The sequence below is a fragment of the Argentina silus genome (genome assembly GCF_951799395.1).
Source record: "Argentina silus genome assembly, chromosome: 15".
Classification (NCBI taxonomy): domain Eukaryota; kingdom Metazoa; phylum Chordata; class Actinopteri; order Argentiniformes; family Argentinidae; genus Argentina; species Argentina silus.
The window spans coordinates 15,414,886-15,432,696 of record NC_139669.1 but is presented as its reverse complement, the minus strand read 5'-3'; the positions used below and the strand labels follow the sequence as shown (position 1 = coordinate 15,432,696).

The 17,811-nt window shown below is 49.2% G+C and overlaps 1 protein-coding gene across 1 annotated transcript in view; it reads left to right on the top strand.

Annotated features, from left to right (window-relative positions):
- Nucleotides 1-1,206: 1,206 nt before the first annotated feature.
- The window catches only part of LOC310816029 (putative methyltransferase NSUN7), a gene marked incomplete at both ends in the record, with an annotated part of 20,473 nt that continues 3,868 nt past the window's right edge, over nt 1,207-17,811 (top strand). Inside the window, 10 exons of the mRNA XM_083686034.1 lie at nt 1,207-1,555; nt 6,170-6,228; nt 9,940-10,067; nt 10,313-10,465; nt 11,095-11,278; nt 12,444-12,693; nt 12,803-12,946; nt 13,216-13,317; nt 14,963-15,089; nt 15,546-15,669. Coding sequence (XP_083542160.1) covers nt 1,207-1,555; nt 6,170-6,228; nt 9,940-10,067; nt 10,313-10,465; nt 11,095-11,278; nt 12,444-12,693; nt 12,803-12,946; nt 13,216-13,317; nt 14,963-15,089; nt 15,546-15,669 — 1,620 coding nt within the window. The remainder of the gene's footprint in view (nt 1,556-6,169; nt 6,229-9,939; nt 10,068-10,312; nt 10,466-11,094; nt 11,279-12,443; nt 12,694-12,802; nt 12,947-13,215; nt 13,318-14,962; nt 15,090-15,545; nt 15,670-17,811) is intronic.

The following is a 17,811-nucleotide window of genomic DNA, read 5'->3' as shown; positions in this document are numbered from 1 at the left end:
TCTTTCGCTGAGTCCGACCGCCCAACCCCATTATACAGGTGGTTGTTGATCAGGTCAGCCCTAGCTAGGTAATAAGTTGGAGTAAATTGCCAAACATTTGCTATCATCTGGATATTATGAAATATGACAGTTCATGGTGCTGCATACTGGATTTCTGAGAAAGAAAACAGCTGGAGACGCCTCCCTCGACGGTAAGGTGGACTGCGACTAGAAACCTGCTAGAAACTCAATCACAACAAGTGATATCGCGTTATGGAAATTGCTTGCAGAATGTAGGGAGACAGGTTGTTGTTGTTGTTACTTTGTAGTTATTTCCAGCACCACTCGCGTTGCTGTGACTGCAGCAGTGCAAAATAGTAGGCTATAGTTTTATTTGTTGACCCACTTATTTGTTTCTTTCTATAATACAAGGGAATGCAATTGTTGGGCTTTATGGAATGAATAATGCCCATAATTATTATGATCATAATGATCTCCTTTTCTATAACTTTAAGATATGTATGATATGTATGTTATGTTTAGTTGTATTGTATTATGTTTATTCATGAAGGCCTATGTTATGTTTAGTTGTGTTAGGCCTATGTGATTAAATGCTACTGTGTGTTATGCATGTTTGACACTTAGCCTGCAAGCAATCAAAGTAGGTAGGAGACCTTACTTTGATTTTGATGTACTCAAACCTATTTGTCAAATGTATTAGCATCCAAAACTATGCCTTACTTTATAAATTAAAAAAGTAATTCACTTATTTAGTTGATCATATACTGTATTTACTGTGGCAGAGGTGATCAATAGGGTAGTTTTGTAAAAGACTATGCACAATGATTACCATCAGCTCACCTTGCATTTTTGTTCCTTGTCCAAAGTCTTGTAGCTCTTAGCATTTTAAAACCAGTCATGCATTTATTCAGTCAGTCACTCATTTATTTTGAACCAACACACAGTTTATTCTGGTATGGTTGAAATATGCACTAACTACATCAGACTTTGTACACCTTGAACCGTTACTTTTCCTCTTAAAAATGGCAGTTGACCTCAGTGTTTGTGTGTGTGTGTGTGTGTGTGTGTGTGTGTGTGTGTGTGTGTGTGTGTGTGTGTGTGTGTGTGTGTGTGTGTGTGTGTTTTGTTTCAGTCCCTGAGTGGAGGGACCGGGGGGTGCTGTGTGTTTTCAGGGTGTGCTGTGGGAGAAGAGGCAGCTGATAAAGGATGGTGAAACACAGTGCCACAGGGTCGCGTCGGTCCTCTGTGTCCAAGACAGCTGGTGGGTCCCAGATATCTGGCCTTAAAGATCTGAGCCTCCTGGATGGACCTGGCCTTTGGCCAGAGGGGACCCCTGGGGATCCCCCAGAACTCCCCACACCTGGCGAGGGTCACTGTGGCTTCCCAGACAGCGTCTACCTTCTGGCAGCAGCCATCTTCCAGAACACTCACCTGGAGAAACCGGCTGCACACCGGTTGGTCAGTTATGGCAAGAGGGCGGGACTCCAGCTGCCTGAGGTTAAGGATGAGGCATCACAGCGCAGCGCGTATGAGCTGGCCTTCAATACACTCAAATGTAAGTGACCAGAAGAGTGGGTTGTGGGCGATAAGTAGATCCTCTTCTCTCTCTTCTTCATTGCTTGAGCAAACACACTTACACACACACAAACACACACACACACACACACACACACACACACACACACACACACACACACACACACACACACACACACACACACAAACAAACAGTGAAAATTGCAATGGGCCCGCAATTGCATATTGATGAAAGTAGTTATCTTGAGCCACTTATGGAGGAGGGAATCAACAAAGAGAATTCAGAAAATCTCATTTTGATTAATTTAGGGTACTCTAAAACTAAAACCTCTATGATTCTAGGCAAACAAACAGGTATTTGAAAATGAGAATAAATAGCCCAGGGGAAGTTAATTGACAGGTGGAATTGAATCTCAATAGATTGATGCAGAGAAAATGGAAGAGAAAAAAACCCTTGAGGCAATTCTGTGTGATGCTACAAATCAATTGGGCCCATAATCTGTTATCTGTGTGGAGCCAGGGTCTGGGCGGCCAAACTCACAGGAGTGTGTAATCACCATGGCGATAAGGGAGGGGAGGTTAGAGGACTGTCAGCACGGACCAGGGGATCGATTTATCTCGCTCTCGTGGAAGAATGCATGTAGTAACTTCGTAGTCAGGAAAAGATGTTGTGCCTCTATCTGTCTACTGCACTGGTTCGCTCCTGGCCTACATTTCCCACAATTATCAGGCTAACTCAAATCAAATGTTCCATCACCTCAAGCTCCAGAGAAGCAACACCGTGTAAAAGTGGTTCTAAAAGCAGAAATTCAAAGGTGCGCTGGTCATGCAACAAAATAGGACACACCGTTTTGGATGGTTTAAGAGCACAGATATTTGAACTCGAGGCCTATTTTGTATCGTATATTTGTTTGTTTCAATTGGTAGGGTGTAGCTTTGGAGCAGACTGATAATTTCACTGTGTGAAGTGAAAATGAAGCAAATCAATCTGTTCCCAGGCTAGGAGGCCTGCTTCTTTTCAGAGGAAAAAAAGAATGCATTTTTTGTTTTCTACAGTGACCTTATTACAGTGACAAATCGTCCCCTCTCTCTTATCAGTGCAACCTTCTTCAAAATTTTTCTTCATCTCTCCCACCCTCATATTCATGAAATGAGTTCATTCGGAGAGAGTCACTTTGTAATATAATATCGTCGAGATTAGAATGTAAAGCAAATTCAGAGGAGATTGAGTAGCAGTGGCTGACTGTTGGGTGGCTTTGCAGTGAAATCACCAGACACCTGCACGTGTCACGTTTTTCCATTCCATAATTTTCCCATTGTAAATTTGAGTGTGCCTTCCCTCTAATAATGGTAGAACTGCTATGTGCACTCTGTGTGTGTCTGAATTCATATGCAAAATTAAGGACATTTTCACAATGCCTGGCCAATTATCTATTTAGAAACTGAGGTGAAATGGCAGATCATGTAATAGCCTCTAGCTAGGATCGCTTGGTTTGTTGAACACATAGTTTATTTATCAGACATATAGATTCAGTCACATTTGCAGTATCGAAAAATTGCGAATAGATGAAATGACACAGCTGGGAAACCAACGTTAATCTCCACCTATCCTCCTATGAACAGGCTGGTGCTGACTTCAGGCGCAAAAATCGATATACACACACACACTGGACGGATCTCACACACTGCCAGGGAATGACAATGATCCAGAATTGAGCTGAGGTCAGTTGTTAACCTAGAAAAGATGCTTTAGCAGCGAAAAAACACACAGAGCAAAATGCCAATGAGCTCTGGTATTGATCACGTGATTATAACTCTTTTTCAGACAAAACAAAGTAGCCTTAGCTTTGTTATTACCTCACCCAGCCATTCACACTAACACTCCCTCAAGTACACAGAGTAGGGTGGAGACAAACAGAATTCAATTCAATTCAAACCAAATTTAGAGGGCAGAAATGCAGTCAACGACCTTGTGGGCATAGCAACAGACGTGTGATCCCTCCCTCCCTCCCTCCATCCCTCTCTCTCTCTCTCTCTCTCCACTCTCTGTCCCTCTGAGAGCATTTCTGCCACATTGTCCGCGGTAGCCAAGAGCACGGCCAGACAGCCATGATGTCACACATCCAGAGCTGCCGTGTGGTTGGTGTGGAGTGGTGGTGAATAGGGTTGATCTGATCGGGGGGGGGGGGGGGGCTGCTGGTTTCAGACCACACGGTGAGGGCTACACGTCCGCTTTGCCCTTCGAATAAGAGCATAGCACTTACCCCGACGAGACGCTTCAGCAAATATCAAGCGGCGCAGGCGAATAATATGTGAGCAGTCTCTGCCATCCTGGCCCAAGGGTGATCGCATGAATAGAGACCTGTCCTCTTTTGGCAGAGGTTCTCTCTGTTTCGGATTAATGTGGAATCGGGTGTACAGAGGCGGAACACAGAGAGACAAAGGGCTGGGTAGGGCCTGAAGAGGGGGCCGCATTCACGTCTGGGCAGCTGCCTGCCGATTTATTTGACCGCAGTCATCATCACTCACGGGTCATTGTGCGTTACCTGGACGAGAGCCACACAACACACACACACACAGAATCACACCCGAAATAAAAACCTCCGTCGGTGATGAGCGCCCCCTTCTGGTAGTGAATGCAGAGACCTCATGAGGGATGGCGTTACCCTTAAACACTGATTTAGGGGCAGTTTGGCATTTTGGTGTTTTACCCCTATTGGTTAAGGGTAAGATTCTATTACAGTAAGCTGACCCTCAGATGTATTGTGCAGTATGCCTAAAGGCAGATGCAGCTCGAAACCTGGTCATTTTTTTATACCATTTATATTCCCGGTCAGCGGTGCTCCTGTGGTATAATAGCCCCTGGTGTGAGAGATGTATTGGTAAATTTACTCTGTGTTTTACTCGTCCTCCTGTGGCTGATTTATGGAGCAAGGAGGACAATGACCTCCACCGACCGAATCACACTGGCCCTCCAGGCTCTGCTTTGCTCTGTAGCCAGCGTCCATTTTGTCTTATCTTTAACACCTCCTGTTGTAATGGTCAAAAGCAAATGCTCATTGACCTGAAGCCGCTGTAAATTATGCTGAGGTATGTTTTGTTTCCCAAATGAAGATAAACTCTGTTTGTGTGCGTGTGTGTGTGTGTGTGTGTGTGTGTGTGTGTGTGTGTGTGTGTGTTTTGTTAGTGAATGTGAGTGTGTGTGTGTGTGTGTGTGTGTGTGTGTGTGTGTGTGTGTGTGTGTGTGTGTGTGTGTGTGTGTGTGTGTGTGTGTGTGTGTGTGTGTGTGTATTGTTTGTATTGCATTATTTTTAACCACCCTTCACCTGTTTGGCCCAAGCCCAGCATACAGTTAGTGTGATTTGTGTTGTTATGACAGGTTGGCGGCGGTGTCTGTTGTTGCCATGGTGTCACAGTGGAAGGTCTCTGACATGGTGTCACCTCCCAAAGACAGTTACAGAGAACTCAGGAGTGTCACTCAAGATTAGAGGTTAATCGGGGCACAAACACGCACACACACACACGCATGCACACACACACACGCATGCACACACACCCTCACATACACACACACACGCACATACACACACGCACGTACACACACACACACATCAAACACACACTATTGCTCTCTCCCCCTCCCTCCCCTCTTTTTCTGTCTCATTTTATTTTTCGCATTTGCTATGAGATGAAGAGGATATTTCAAAATAAGAAAAATGCTGTGTAACAAGATTACTTTGAACATTCGTGCATATTGTATGAAGCTCCCGTGCCTCCTTTGCAATAGGTAGGGAACACACACTCATGGCAAACACAGAGGGTTCGGAAACAGGTGTTCTCTAATGCTAACAAGATAAAACGGATAGTGCTGCTTTTTACTCCCTTCCCCGGAGTTGAAACGGGAAAGCGTCCCATCGTTTGGTGGGAAACCGGGAATGAGGTTCTGTGAGTCAGAAAGAATGTTGTTGGTGGAGGAGACAGATGCTCCCTTCATGATATCTCAGTCATAGGAGAGGTGAGGAGGAAAGCACATCATGAGCCAGAGATCAACCTCAGATAAGTCTTTAGTTGAAGTCCTCTGGCTCAAAATGGTAGCAATTAACTTGTACGTAGGCTACTGTATCATGGCGTCACAATCACGGCTTCCAGCACTGCACATGTGTAATTAATTGATGTCGTCAGTCGATGCAGAGTTTTCCAGATTCTGCAAGCACTTTCAGAAATGAGGTTAATTAACTATTTGATTCTTTCTATTAAAAATCAAATGAGCGTTTCATCGCATGAATTAAAACCCCCATTGAATTGAATTATCTTTCCAAATTACAGCGAGATTACTCGCACCGCCTCTTGGAACTTCTCTGTCTTTCCCAGACAAGAGCTCGTCATTAGATATGGATTCTACTTCCCCTAATCATTCATTTCAGGTCGTTAAAAGAGTCTTTCTTAGTGCGTCTATCAGCCGCGCTCCAAATGAACCTGTCAGGGTCGGTCTCCGAGGATAATTAGAGATAGAGACGAGATGGCCTGATGTGAATCATTATCCCGCACAGACAGAATGATGGACATCTTTGTTCGAACCACTTCTCCCTGTACTGCCCTGTCCTCTTATTGGATGTTCTTCTTGCTCCCACAGACCAAGAGCTCCTGGAGGATATCATGACTGACAGCTGCTTTTACCTCTCTCAGCCAATGGTGAGTGAAAACAGTGTCCCAATGAGCTCTGGTACTTTTTTGTTTTGTTTTTGTTGCTTTCTGTAACTTTCTGACCCCCGCAGCTTTACGACATAACTCTCAATATTCATGTCATGCTGTTCCTCCTGTTGTACAAACTCTTTGTTCGGGCGCCTGTCACGTTGATTACCTCTAATCTGTAACTGATACTGATTTGTTACATCGATGTAAAGCCTTTCATCAACTCACAAAGCACGTTGTGTCGCTACTACCGCTCCCTCATTAAGGAGCAGCGCTCCCTTTGGAGTCACACATCTGAAGAACAGTGCGCCCAAACGGAAGAAGGCCTTGGCTGTTTTGTCGCTTTATTGCTTTCTTCCCAACACCACGGCCCATTAATTAGTTATGAGATCAAAATGCTGTCCGCGGCGCCATTGGGCTGTGCGTCTGGCCTCGGGTTCGGCTGTCTTCTGGCCGATGCTTATCCCACGTCTGTCGCTGGGACCTGCTGGGCTGTGAGCCGAGTGCAATTAGTGCTGTGGCGCGGCCGTGGTCGTAAAGGGAAGGTTTCCCAGTGCAGCCATGAACCTGGAGGCTGTTGGACTGTAAAACAACGGCCTTCGCTACTCGTATAAACAAATAGGTGTGATTGGGGGGGGGGGGGGGGGGGGGGGGTTGACTGCCCTTTTGCCCTGGTCTTGTTAAGAGAAACAACCTAACATAAGGATAGCACTGTGTGCAGTAACTGGCATCCTAGTAAAGGTTGAACCGTGATGAAGCTCAAAAGAGCAGAGAGGCATGTGAGCTGGTCGGGACCGGGGAACAGCAGCTGCTCTGTAGAAATGGTAGAGATGGTGATTGTGTAAATGTGTGAATTGAAAATATAGCTGTCAGAGGGAGTATGTATTTAGAGGGTAGACACACCATTTGAGGTGATGCGTACAACACACACACACACACACATACACCCACACATACACACACATACACACACACACCCACATACACACACATATACACACACACACACACACACACACACACACACATACACACACACACACACACACACACACACACACACACACACACACACACACACACACACACACATATACAGTACCTTAGTGAAATATGGCCTTGCCTGAAATGAATGGGTCTTTCTGTGGCGCGTTGGCAGGTCGTTATTCTGCATCCCACGAGCGAGACAATAAAGCCCAGACACAATGAGGCTCTCTTTAGAACTCAGTCTCACCTCATTTTACACCCCTGGCATCTATAAAGTTCAACCTTGATCGAGAGAGAAGGAGAGCGTTGCTGTGGGTGGAGGGATAGGGATAGGGATAGGAGAGGGAGAGGAGAGGGATAGGGATAGGGATAGGAGAGGGAGAGGAGAGGGGGAGGGATAGGGATAGGGATAGGAGAGGGGGAGGGAGAGGGAGAGGGAGAGGGATAGGGAGAGGAGAGGGGGAGGGATAGGGAGAGGGATAGGGAGAGGGGGAGGGATAGGGATAGGGATAGGATAGGATAGGGAGAGGAGAGGGGGAGGGATAGGGATAGGAGAGGGAGAGGAGAGGGGGAGGGAGAGGGATAGGGATAGGATAGGGAGAGGAGAGGGGGAGGGATAGGGATAGGATAGGGAGAGGGATAGGGATAGGGAGAGGGAGAGGGAGAGGGAGAGGGATAGGATAGGGAGAGGGATAGGGATAGGGAGAGGGAGAGGGGGAGGGAGAGGGAGAGGGAGAGGGATAGGGATAGGATAGGGAGAGGATAGGGAGAGGAGAGGGATAGGGATAGGATAGGGAGAGGGATAGGGAGAGGGAGAGGGATAGGGAGAGGAGAGGGGGGAGGGATAGGGAGAGGGATAGGGAGAGGGGGAGGGATAGGGATAGGGATAGGATAGGATAGGGAGAGGAGAGGGGGAGGGATAGGGATAGGAGAGGGAGAGGAGAGGGGGAGGGAGAGGGATAGGGATAGGATAGGGAGAGGATAGGGAGAGGAGAGGGGGAGGGATAGGGATAGGATAGGGATAGGGAGAGGGAGAGGGAGAGGGATAGGGAGAGGAGAGGGGGAGGGAGGGATAGGGAGAGGGGGAGGGATAGGGAGAGGAGAGGGGGAGGGATAGGGATAGGGAGAGGGGGAGAAACAGAAAATGAGTGAGAGATGGAGATATAGATAGACCTGCTTGTGGAAGTGCCCTGGAGTGTATTTGATCTGAATGGAGAGAGAGAGAGAGAGAGAGAGAGAGAGAGAGAGAGAGAGAGAGAGAGAGAGAGAGAGAGAGAGAGAGAGAGAGAGAGAGAGAGAGAGAGAGAGAGAGAGAGAGAGAGAGAGAGAGAGAGAGAGAGAGAGAAATCCTACTGAGGCTGGAAGTAGTGTGTGTGTGTGTGTGTGTGTGTGTGTGTGAACATGTGGAGAGACCTGAAATAGCTTAGCAAAACAGCACACATCCAATAACCCCTCAGCCTCCAGAGGTTCACAGCAGATCCATGAATCATTATTGCAGCCATCGTAGGCAGTTTCCACCTGGTGCCCAGCCCAGTGCTAAGTGCTCAGTGCGGGGTGGTCTGGTGCCACACAGACCAACGCCAGGGGTGACTGAACACTCAAACAGACCTGTTTTCTCTGGCCACTGTCCCACCACGGGACGCTGTTGCCAAGCAACCCACAACGGGGAATTTCTCCAGCTCCCCCAGAGTTCAACCTTGGTTAAGGGCGAGAGGAGGGAGGGAGGGAGGAGGGGGGGTGGAGAGGTGGAGAGGTGGAGAGGTGGAGAGGAAGGGAAAGGAAGGGAAGGAGAGAGGGAGGGATGTGGGGACCCAACACCTGTCTCCGATATCGACCTTTCTAAAATCGGATTAAAAGCACCAGAGTGAATTATGAGCGCCGGCTAATTCTTTAGCATTGGCGGCGCTAGCCTTAACGCAGCCAGTGTAGCATACAGTATTAGCTTCTCGCCCCATTAGTCCAGCAGCGACGCCATGGCAATCTGTTGCTGCCGAGCAACACCATCTGCCGCTAATGCGATCCGTGTCCTCGCGCCCTGAGGAAGGGAGGGAGGGAGGGAGGGGAGGAAGAGAGGGAGATTGGAAGGTAGGGAGGTAGCGAGAGATAAAGCCTGAAAGGGAGAGGGGAGTGCAGCTTCCTCCTGTGTTTAATTAAAAGACAGGGGGCGGGGGGTCACGGCGGGATGTCCTAAAGCTGTGTGAGCCTCCGAATGGAGGACAGGGCGACTGCTGGGCGCCCGCCTCAGACACACAGAGGAGCTCAATCGCTTGATCAATACGTCCATCAAATGGTGGTCGCCGTGGCGTCCGTGGCCTTCCGTTCTCCGAGGCAGACTGAGGATGTCTGTAGTGTTCAAGGTACTTACCGTATTTGATTACCCTGACTGTGTGTATCTCTGGCGCTCGAGACTTTAGGCAGTTGACTGTCGAAGCGGGGCAGTTCTATTTATCCTAACTCTACGCTGTGCTTCATCTTTAGCCGCTAGGCAGTTGACTATTGAAGCGTAAAGCAGTTGGCTGTTGAAGTGGGACAGTTCTATCCATCCTAACTCTACGCTGTGCTCCTTCTCTAGCTGGGGGGGGACAGTCGACTGTCGAAGCGGGACAGTTCTATCCATCCTAACTCTATGCTGTGCTCCTTCTCTAGCTGGGGGGGGACAGTCGACTGTCGAAGCGGGACAGTTCTATCCATCCTAACTCTACGCTCCTGTGTTTCCCTCTCCAGCCTGATGACCAGATGAGCCTGGTGGTGGTGATGCTCTACGACTTCCAGGACAGGAAGTTCCTCCCACGGGAACGCCATGGGGAGGAGCATGTGCAGGAAGTCGAGGAGGTGGAGGGTTGCCTTCTCAGGTGAGTGGGAGTATGTGTGTGTGTGTGTGTGTGTGTGTGTGTGTGTGTGTGTGTGTGTGTGTGTGTGTGTCTGTGTGTGCATGTGGGTGTATGTGGGTGTGTGTTAGTTGTCAGAATGGAGTTCCAATGGATTGGGGAGAGCACCCAAAAGTGTTGGTACTGTATGGTAATTCCCTTTCTCTTCAATATTTCAACCTGACATAATGCTGCTTCGTCGTATGTATGTGTTTGATGTGTGTGTTTAGGTTTAAGACCAAGATGGCCGCTTCCCTGGCTCGCTGTAGGATCAAACACGACCTCCTGACCATCGACTGCATCCTCCCCGAGTCTGTAAGGAAGAAACAGGAGAGAGCCAGCAACCTGCCCCTCTTTGCATGGGTCAACACACTCAAGAGCAGGTCAGCTCACGCACGCATGCACGCACGCACGTACACACACACACACACACACACACACACACACACACACACACACACACACACACACGCACACACACACAGACACACAGTCTGGTTGTGGGTGTTGTTCAATGGTTTATGATCCAGGTGCCCTGTTGACATCCCATTAAACTAGTCTGTGTGTATGTGTGTGTGTGTGTGTGTGGGGGGGGGGGGGGTAGTGTATATATATGCTTGAGTGAGAATGTATGTATGCTTTCCCTCTGCATACGGTGGTCCTCTGTGTGTGTGTGCGTGCGTGCGTGTGTGCGTGTGTGTGTGTGTGTGTGTGCGCGCGCTCTCCTGCTGTACTCTGTGCTCCAGTCAGCCTGATTCACAGGGGTGTAAATCCCGCTGCAGTGGACAGATCCAATCAGGAACAACCCTCAACAAGGAACTCTGGAGGTCACCTGTGGGGTTGGAACTTTGTGTGTATATATGTGTGTGTGTGTGTGTGTGTGTGTGTGTGTGTGTGTGTGTGTGTGTGTGTGTGTGTGTGCGCGCGCGTGTGTGTGTTGGTAATGGAGTGATTCTACACACTAATGAACCCCCATCCACCCCCCACCCTCTCCTCACCCACCCCCCACCAGCCTTCATGAGGTGAGCGGAGTCCTGAAGAGTGGGGGATTCTCGCAGGTCAATTCCATCGGGCAGCTGGAGGGGCAGACCTTCTGTCAGGACCCCCACTGCGAGGACATGCTGGTGTTTCCCCCGCAGCTCAAAGCTGACCTTTACCGGACCAAGCTACTCAGCGAGTACAAACTCATCCTCCAGGTACTGCCAGGGTGGAGGAGTGGAGACCCCCTGTGTCCCTACGCCCCCCTTGTGTATGCACAGTCTCACTCTGATTCCAATCAACACACAACTCGTGCATGCGAACTGTTCACTTTAAACCTATCCTAGCATCCGTGCAGCAAAATCTAGCTTCGGCCGGTTGGTTCGAGCAAAATGACATAATTGCGGAAGGAAGACCGACTATTCTCTCGTTCGTCCCGGCTATTTGTTTTGTCCTGTCGTGCACAGGACACGCTCAGCCTGCGTGTGACCGCAACCCGATTCCGGCTCGCCACCATCTGGGATTGTTACTAGGAGGGTTTCGCAGCTCCTGCTTCTCTTCCAACACAAACAACACAGAAGCACGCGAAGTCTGCCCTGCCAACACATCTGCGCGATTGTAGTTCCACAGAAGCAAGCTTAGCCCTCTTAGTCCCTCTTAAATCCTTGTGCAATCAAAACCTTTTAAAAAGCTTTTAGATTGAAACTGATACGTATTAATTTGTGTCGGTATATAAAGTTTTCCCGACGTAAAACTTCTTTTGAGCACCCTCTCCAGCCGGGCCTATAAAACCTCCCTGTGCGAGGGCGGCGAGGGCGGCGAGAACTCGAGCGCCTACGTTTTAATTTACACTCCAATAAACGCACAGACTGTCAGCGCGCGATGCCACACAACCCAGCGAAATCTGATTACGGAGCCAGATTCAATTAAGCATTCAATACCACAGCAAAATTAATCACTTCCTCCTAGCTCCCCTCATGCCTCTCTCTCTCTCTCTCTCTCTCTCTCTCTTTCTCTCCTTCTTTCTCTTCTTCCTCTCCGAATGTCCTTGCTCTTGCTGTCCTCCCTCTTTCCCCTTTTACAAACACTGTGATATGGATATTAATGAACTACAAAGACGCAAATTAGCTTGGTGTGTTCAGTTGTGTAGCGTTCGGCATGATCTCATGAGGTTATGTTGACTGAAGCACATCTAATCTAATTGCCCTGATGCCAACTTTCTCTCTCATTCTCTCCCCCTCTATTCCCCCCTCTCTCACTATTCAAATCGGCCTATTGTACTCCCTACTCCCTATCTGACTCTCTCCCTCCCCTCCTTCCCTCCCTTCCTCCCTCCCTCCCTCTCTCCCCCCCCTCCCGCCCCTCTCTCTCTCTCTGCTGTAGGATAAGTCCTGTAGTGTGGGCCCCTGTGTGGTGCGCCCCCTGTTGGCTGCTGAGGGGGATGTTCTGATGGCAGGCTGCTCCTCTGGCCTCACTGTAGCACACACAGCTTCACTGGTCGCCCATGGCAAGAGCCATGCCAAGAGCCATGGCAGCGCCCACGGCCAATCCAAAGTCTTCGTCTGTGTGGGCGACCGCCAGCCCGCCCAGAGGGAGGAGCTACAGGAGGCACTCGCCAACATGGCTTGCAAGAGTATGTAGAAAATGTGTGTGTGAGTGTGTGTGTTTATGTTTGTGTGTGTGTGTGTGTGTGTTTGTGTTTGTGTTTGTGTGTGTGTGTGACAGTGTGTTTGTCTCCTCAGATGTGAAGCTGATCCCTGAGAGTTTCCTGTCTCTGGATCCTAGTGACCTGAGGCTCCAGAGGGTCCGGGTCATCCTGCTGACCCCCCAGTGCTCAGTGTCAGCCGTCAGCAACCCTGTGGAGCTCATACTGCAGGAGAACGGAGGTACGACTCACACCCTAGTACCCTACAGAGTACACTCCCCTTTACCCTTCATACTACCCCCTCCAGACTACACCCTATATATAATATTATTTTGTAGATAAGCACTCTGGAGTTTACACTGCAGGCGGAGATTGCTTTTTACCAGGTTTTGCTCCCTGAGATAGTATTTTTAAGCTATTTTTTTAAGCTAAAAAGCTGTCAGATTGTAGATACGGATAAGGATGAAAAGACGATGAAAGGAAATCTCTATTTCTGTCTGTCTATCTCAGACACAGACCTCCTCCAGGACCTATCCCAGGGTTCCATAGCCCAGAGCAAGCTGGATGCACTGGTGGCCCAGCAGAAGAAGAACATTGAGCACGCCCTGAAGTGTGAGTGTGTGAACACACGCACACGCACACACACAAAGACACACACACACACACACACACACACACACACACAACCACTCTCAAATGTCCAAATTATCTAATCTCGTATGCCATTACAATGGCGCCATCCCATTTCCCTCTGAGAGTCTCTGTGTTAATTAGAAATGCTAACGTTCTGCTGCTCAAGTCAACCTGCGCCTGCGTTAGATAGATAGAGCTGCACAGGAGGCAGGACAGCAACACACCACTGCCTCTCTAGATGTACCGGTATACGACCCCATAACCATCCCAGTGCTGTGTTACTGTGTGTGTGTGTGTGTGTGTGTGTGTGTGTGTGTGTGTGTGTGTGTGTGTGTGTGTGCGCGGTGTGTGAGTCTTTCTCTGTGTGTGTGTGTGTGTGTGTGTGTGTGTGTGTGTGCGCGCGGTGTGAGTCTTTCTCTGTGTGTGTGTGTGTGTGTGTGTGTGTGAAACGGCTCCACTGTGTATTACCCTCGCTCAGTGTTTGTGCAGTACTACGGTACACCCTTCCTTCTGCGTGGTCTGGATGATGTTCATCTCGGGGGAGTGAGTCAGACGGAGCCTACCTCCTCTAATCACACGGCCATTGATCGCGCTGAAACGGTTTTGCCGCCGCAGATACTTTCTAACGGAGGTCGTTAATTAACGGCAGGTGGGTATCGACCGTGCTGCTGGGTGCCGGGTCGATGGAGGGGAACGCCCCGGTTCTCCCTGTGGGCCCGCAGGCTTGCGTCTGTCTCTCTGAGCTGCTTGGTGGGAGCTCTGTGGAAAGTGACTTCACTGAAACACACCAACATCACCAGTGACTGTGTCTGTGTCTGTGTCTGTGTCTCTCTGTCTCTCTGTCTCTCTGTCTCTGTCTCTGTCTCTGTTTCTGTCTCTCTGTCTCTCTGTCTCTCTGTCCCTGTCTCTGTCTCTGTCTCTGTCTCTGTCTCTGTCCCTGTCCCTGTCTCTGTCCCTATCTCTGTCCCTGTCCCTGTCCCTGTCCCTGTCTCTGTCTGTCTCTCTGTCTCTGTCTCTGTCTCTGTCTCTGTCTCTGTCTCTGTCTCTGTCTCTGTCTCTCTCTCTCTCTCTCTTTCTCTCAGACACACGTCACCATCACAGGTTTCCTTTGTGTGAACAAGTAAATTGTTCACACTTGGCCGTAATTGGTCTGAATAATAAAAAAAAAAGCATCAAAGTCAACATGGAAGACAGCAAATGGCTCACAGCAATCAACAGCTGTGCAACAGGGGAAGGGCAGTCGCAGGAACATCAGCGGTGTAATGAAATGAACAGTGCTGCGTTATGTAAATTGCTAGAAGAAATTCATCTTTAAGGGCTGTACGGTACGTGTCAAAGCCCTTTTGTGAGGATTTGTTCTATTTGAGGAAAGTAATGTTTGTCTTTGTGCTTTTGTGTGAGTGCGATGAAAGGTGAAAAACAAATTTAGGCTTAACTGTCTGCCTGTGCCTTTGTCAACCTTATGTTCAGTTGGACATGAAATTAATTTGTTTTCTTTCGGTGTGTGTGTGTGTGTGTGTGTGTGTGTGTGTGTGTGTGTGTGTGTGTGTGTGTGTGTGTGTGTGTGTGTGTGTGTGTGTGTGTGTGTGTGTGTGTGTAAGTAATGTGTATTGTGTTTTGCCAGTCCCTAAGGTGCAGGCGGTGGTGTATGTGACGTGTTCCTCCTACCCAGAGGAGAATGAGGGGGTGGTGGGGAGAGCTCTGGAGCAGGCCGGAGGACCAACGGACGGGACTAAACTACAGCCCTTCAGGTCAGTCTCTGGCTGTCTGCCTGTCTGTCTGCCTGTCTGTCTGTCTGTCCCCCTCACTCTCTGTCTGTCTGTCTGTCTGTCTGCCTGTCTGTCTGTCTGTCCCCCTCACTCTCTGTCTGTCTGCCTGCCTGTCTGCCTGTTTGTCTGTCTGTCTCTCTCTCTCTCTGTGTCTGTCTCCCTATGTCTCTCACTCTCTGTTTCTCTTTCTGTCTGTCTCTCTTGCTCTCTCTTTCTCGCCCTTCCAAACAGACTCCAGAGTCTAAACTGCGTCAGGCTATTGTGAACACAACACACATAGAATTATTAGGATGGTTGGCATTAGTGAAGCCTCTGCCACTGAAGCACAATTTATTGACTGTGTGTGTGTTTGCTTGTTTATCAACTCTCTGTGCACATGTGTGCGGATGTGTGGATGTGTATGTGCATTTATTGTAATGTGTGTGTGTGCGTGCGCAGGCTGAGCTCTTCCCTACCTGTGTCTCTTGGCCCTGCTGAGGGGGAGCAGTCAGACGGAGCGTTCTTCAGACTGGAGCCTTCGGAGCAGAGTAACGGCTGCTTCCTGGCTGTGCTCAGCAGAGAGGTGAGATTGGGGGTAGGGTGGGGTGGGGTAGGGGGGTGTCCAATCCCAATCCCCCTGTTGCAGCACACATGTATCTGTAATTGCCTCTGATGTTACACATGAGTTCACTGCCTGCATTACGACGACTACTACTGTTCAGTATTCCCCCCTCTGGTAACAACGCCCACACAAAAAGAAGAAAGAAAACAGCCCCACTCTCGCTCCACTGTCTGGGCCGTCTCTACGTCTCCTCTGGGGGTGGACACGCGGAGGGAAGGTTCAGCCTCAGCGATGGAGGCCCCTACGAGGCCCCGTTTGGCTGACTTGTTTGTTTTTTTCCCAGTCGATGTGGTTGATGAGGTCGATGTTCAGACGTCCTCTCGCTGCCGAGAGGAAGATCCCCCATGAGGACACTCCCCCTCCCACCCTCCCCCTCCCCCCACCCTCCCCTCCCGCGAAGCACTGAGTCGTACACATCCACCGACTAATCCCTCGTTTACATCTGCGAAGGGGCTCCCCCCCCCCCCCCCCCCATCCTCCACCCGCTTTCATCTGGGCCCTGAAATAGCACCACGCAGCTGTTGGAGGGGATGGAGAGAGAGAGAGAGAGAGAGATAAAGGGAAATAACGGAGGCCGTCTGTTTGTGAAATCCAGTATCTGAAGTGTGATTCGAGAAGTGTCGGGCTTGAGAAGGCAGCGCCTGTCTGCTAACTGTCATGAAAACACACTGGCCAAGGAGAACAAGGCTGTCAGCAAGGGACCCGAAAAGTCTGAGGGAGTAAAAAGCTTTAAAAAGTGTATAGAAATATTTGTGTTATGTTTTGGCAGCTTAAAGGGGGAAGGGGGGGGGAGTAAATGGCAGATGAATGAAAGACAGTGAGCTCCGTGTGTGTGAGACCGGGAATCATGGTGCCTCAGTTGAGATCAGGAGAGAAATTATCAGAGAGGATGATGACAGGTGCTTGTTCATACCCCTGAGAGAGAGAAGGAGAGAGAAAGAGGGAGGGAGGGGGGAAGGAGGAGGAGGAGGAGGAGATCAGAAGTTTAGTTGAGAGGAAGTGTCAGGTCACAGAAATAGGCGTCAGGTCGTCTTTCGATCTCCTGCCTGATGGAAGTGAGAGACAGAGAGGGAGAGAGAGAGAGAGACAGAGAGACAGAGAGAGAGGGAGAGAGAGACAGAGAGATCAAGACGGAGAGAGTCTTTGAGAAAGAGGAAGATCAGAAGGTGAAGAGATCAGCGCGGGGGTCATGGAGACAGACATGTACAGCCTTGGAGGTAGAGCGGGAGGAAGAGGGGAGAGGAGGAGATCAGAAGCGGGGAAGAGAGGGGGGTGAAGGCAGGATCAGAGACAGACAGACAGGCCTGAGATTGCTGGCTCAAGACTGCTAAACCAAAGGAGAGGGAGAAAAACAGGAACGAGGGAGATGAAAGAAGAGAAGATGCTGTGAGAAAGGAAAGCAAGACTCCTGCTCTAATAAGAAGAGAGAGAGAGACTGAGCAGAGAGAGAGATTACACACACACACACACACACACACACACACACACACACACACACACGCACACACACACTACATTACATTACATTACATTTTACATTTTTGCCATTTAGCAGACGCCTTTATCCAAAGAAGTAAGTGAATCTTCTATCCATCAGTCATCATAAGAAAAAGTAATCTATGCTAGGACCAGGGGCCGTTGGCAGTCACAATGCTAGAAGAAGGAATAATTAAAAAAATGTCTATAGTTTTTTTAATTTATTTACAGTAGAGAAACTGTACAGGGGGGTAGTGGGGATGAAGAGGTCTTTAGGAGGGACAGTTAAGATGTAGCCTGAAGAGATGGGTCTTCAATCTACGGCGGAAGACAGGTAGTGACTCTGCAGTCCTGATAGCAGTGGGAAGCTCGTTCCACTGGACCAAGAGTTGTGCTTCTTCTCTGGTGAGGAATGGAGGTATCCTTCTGATGTTGTAGAGGAAGAATCTACAGGAGCGTGCTGTCACTGTGATGTTCACCGCACAGGATACACACACACACACACACACACACACACACACACACACACACACACACACACACGCACGCACTGACTGACATACTCACTGCAATATTATGAGGACACATAGGAGGAGCTGGCCTTTAGCTGTGGGCATCAGAGTCAGA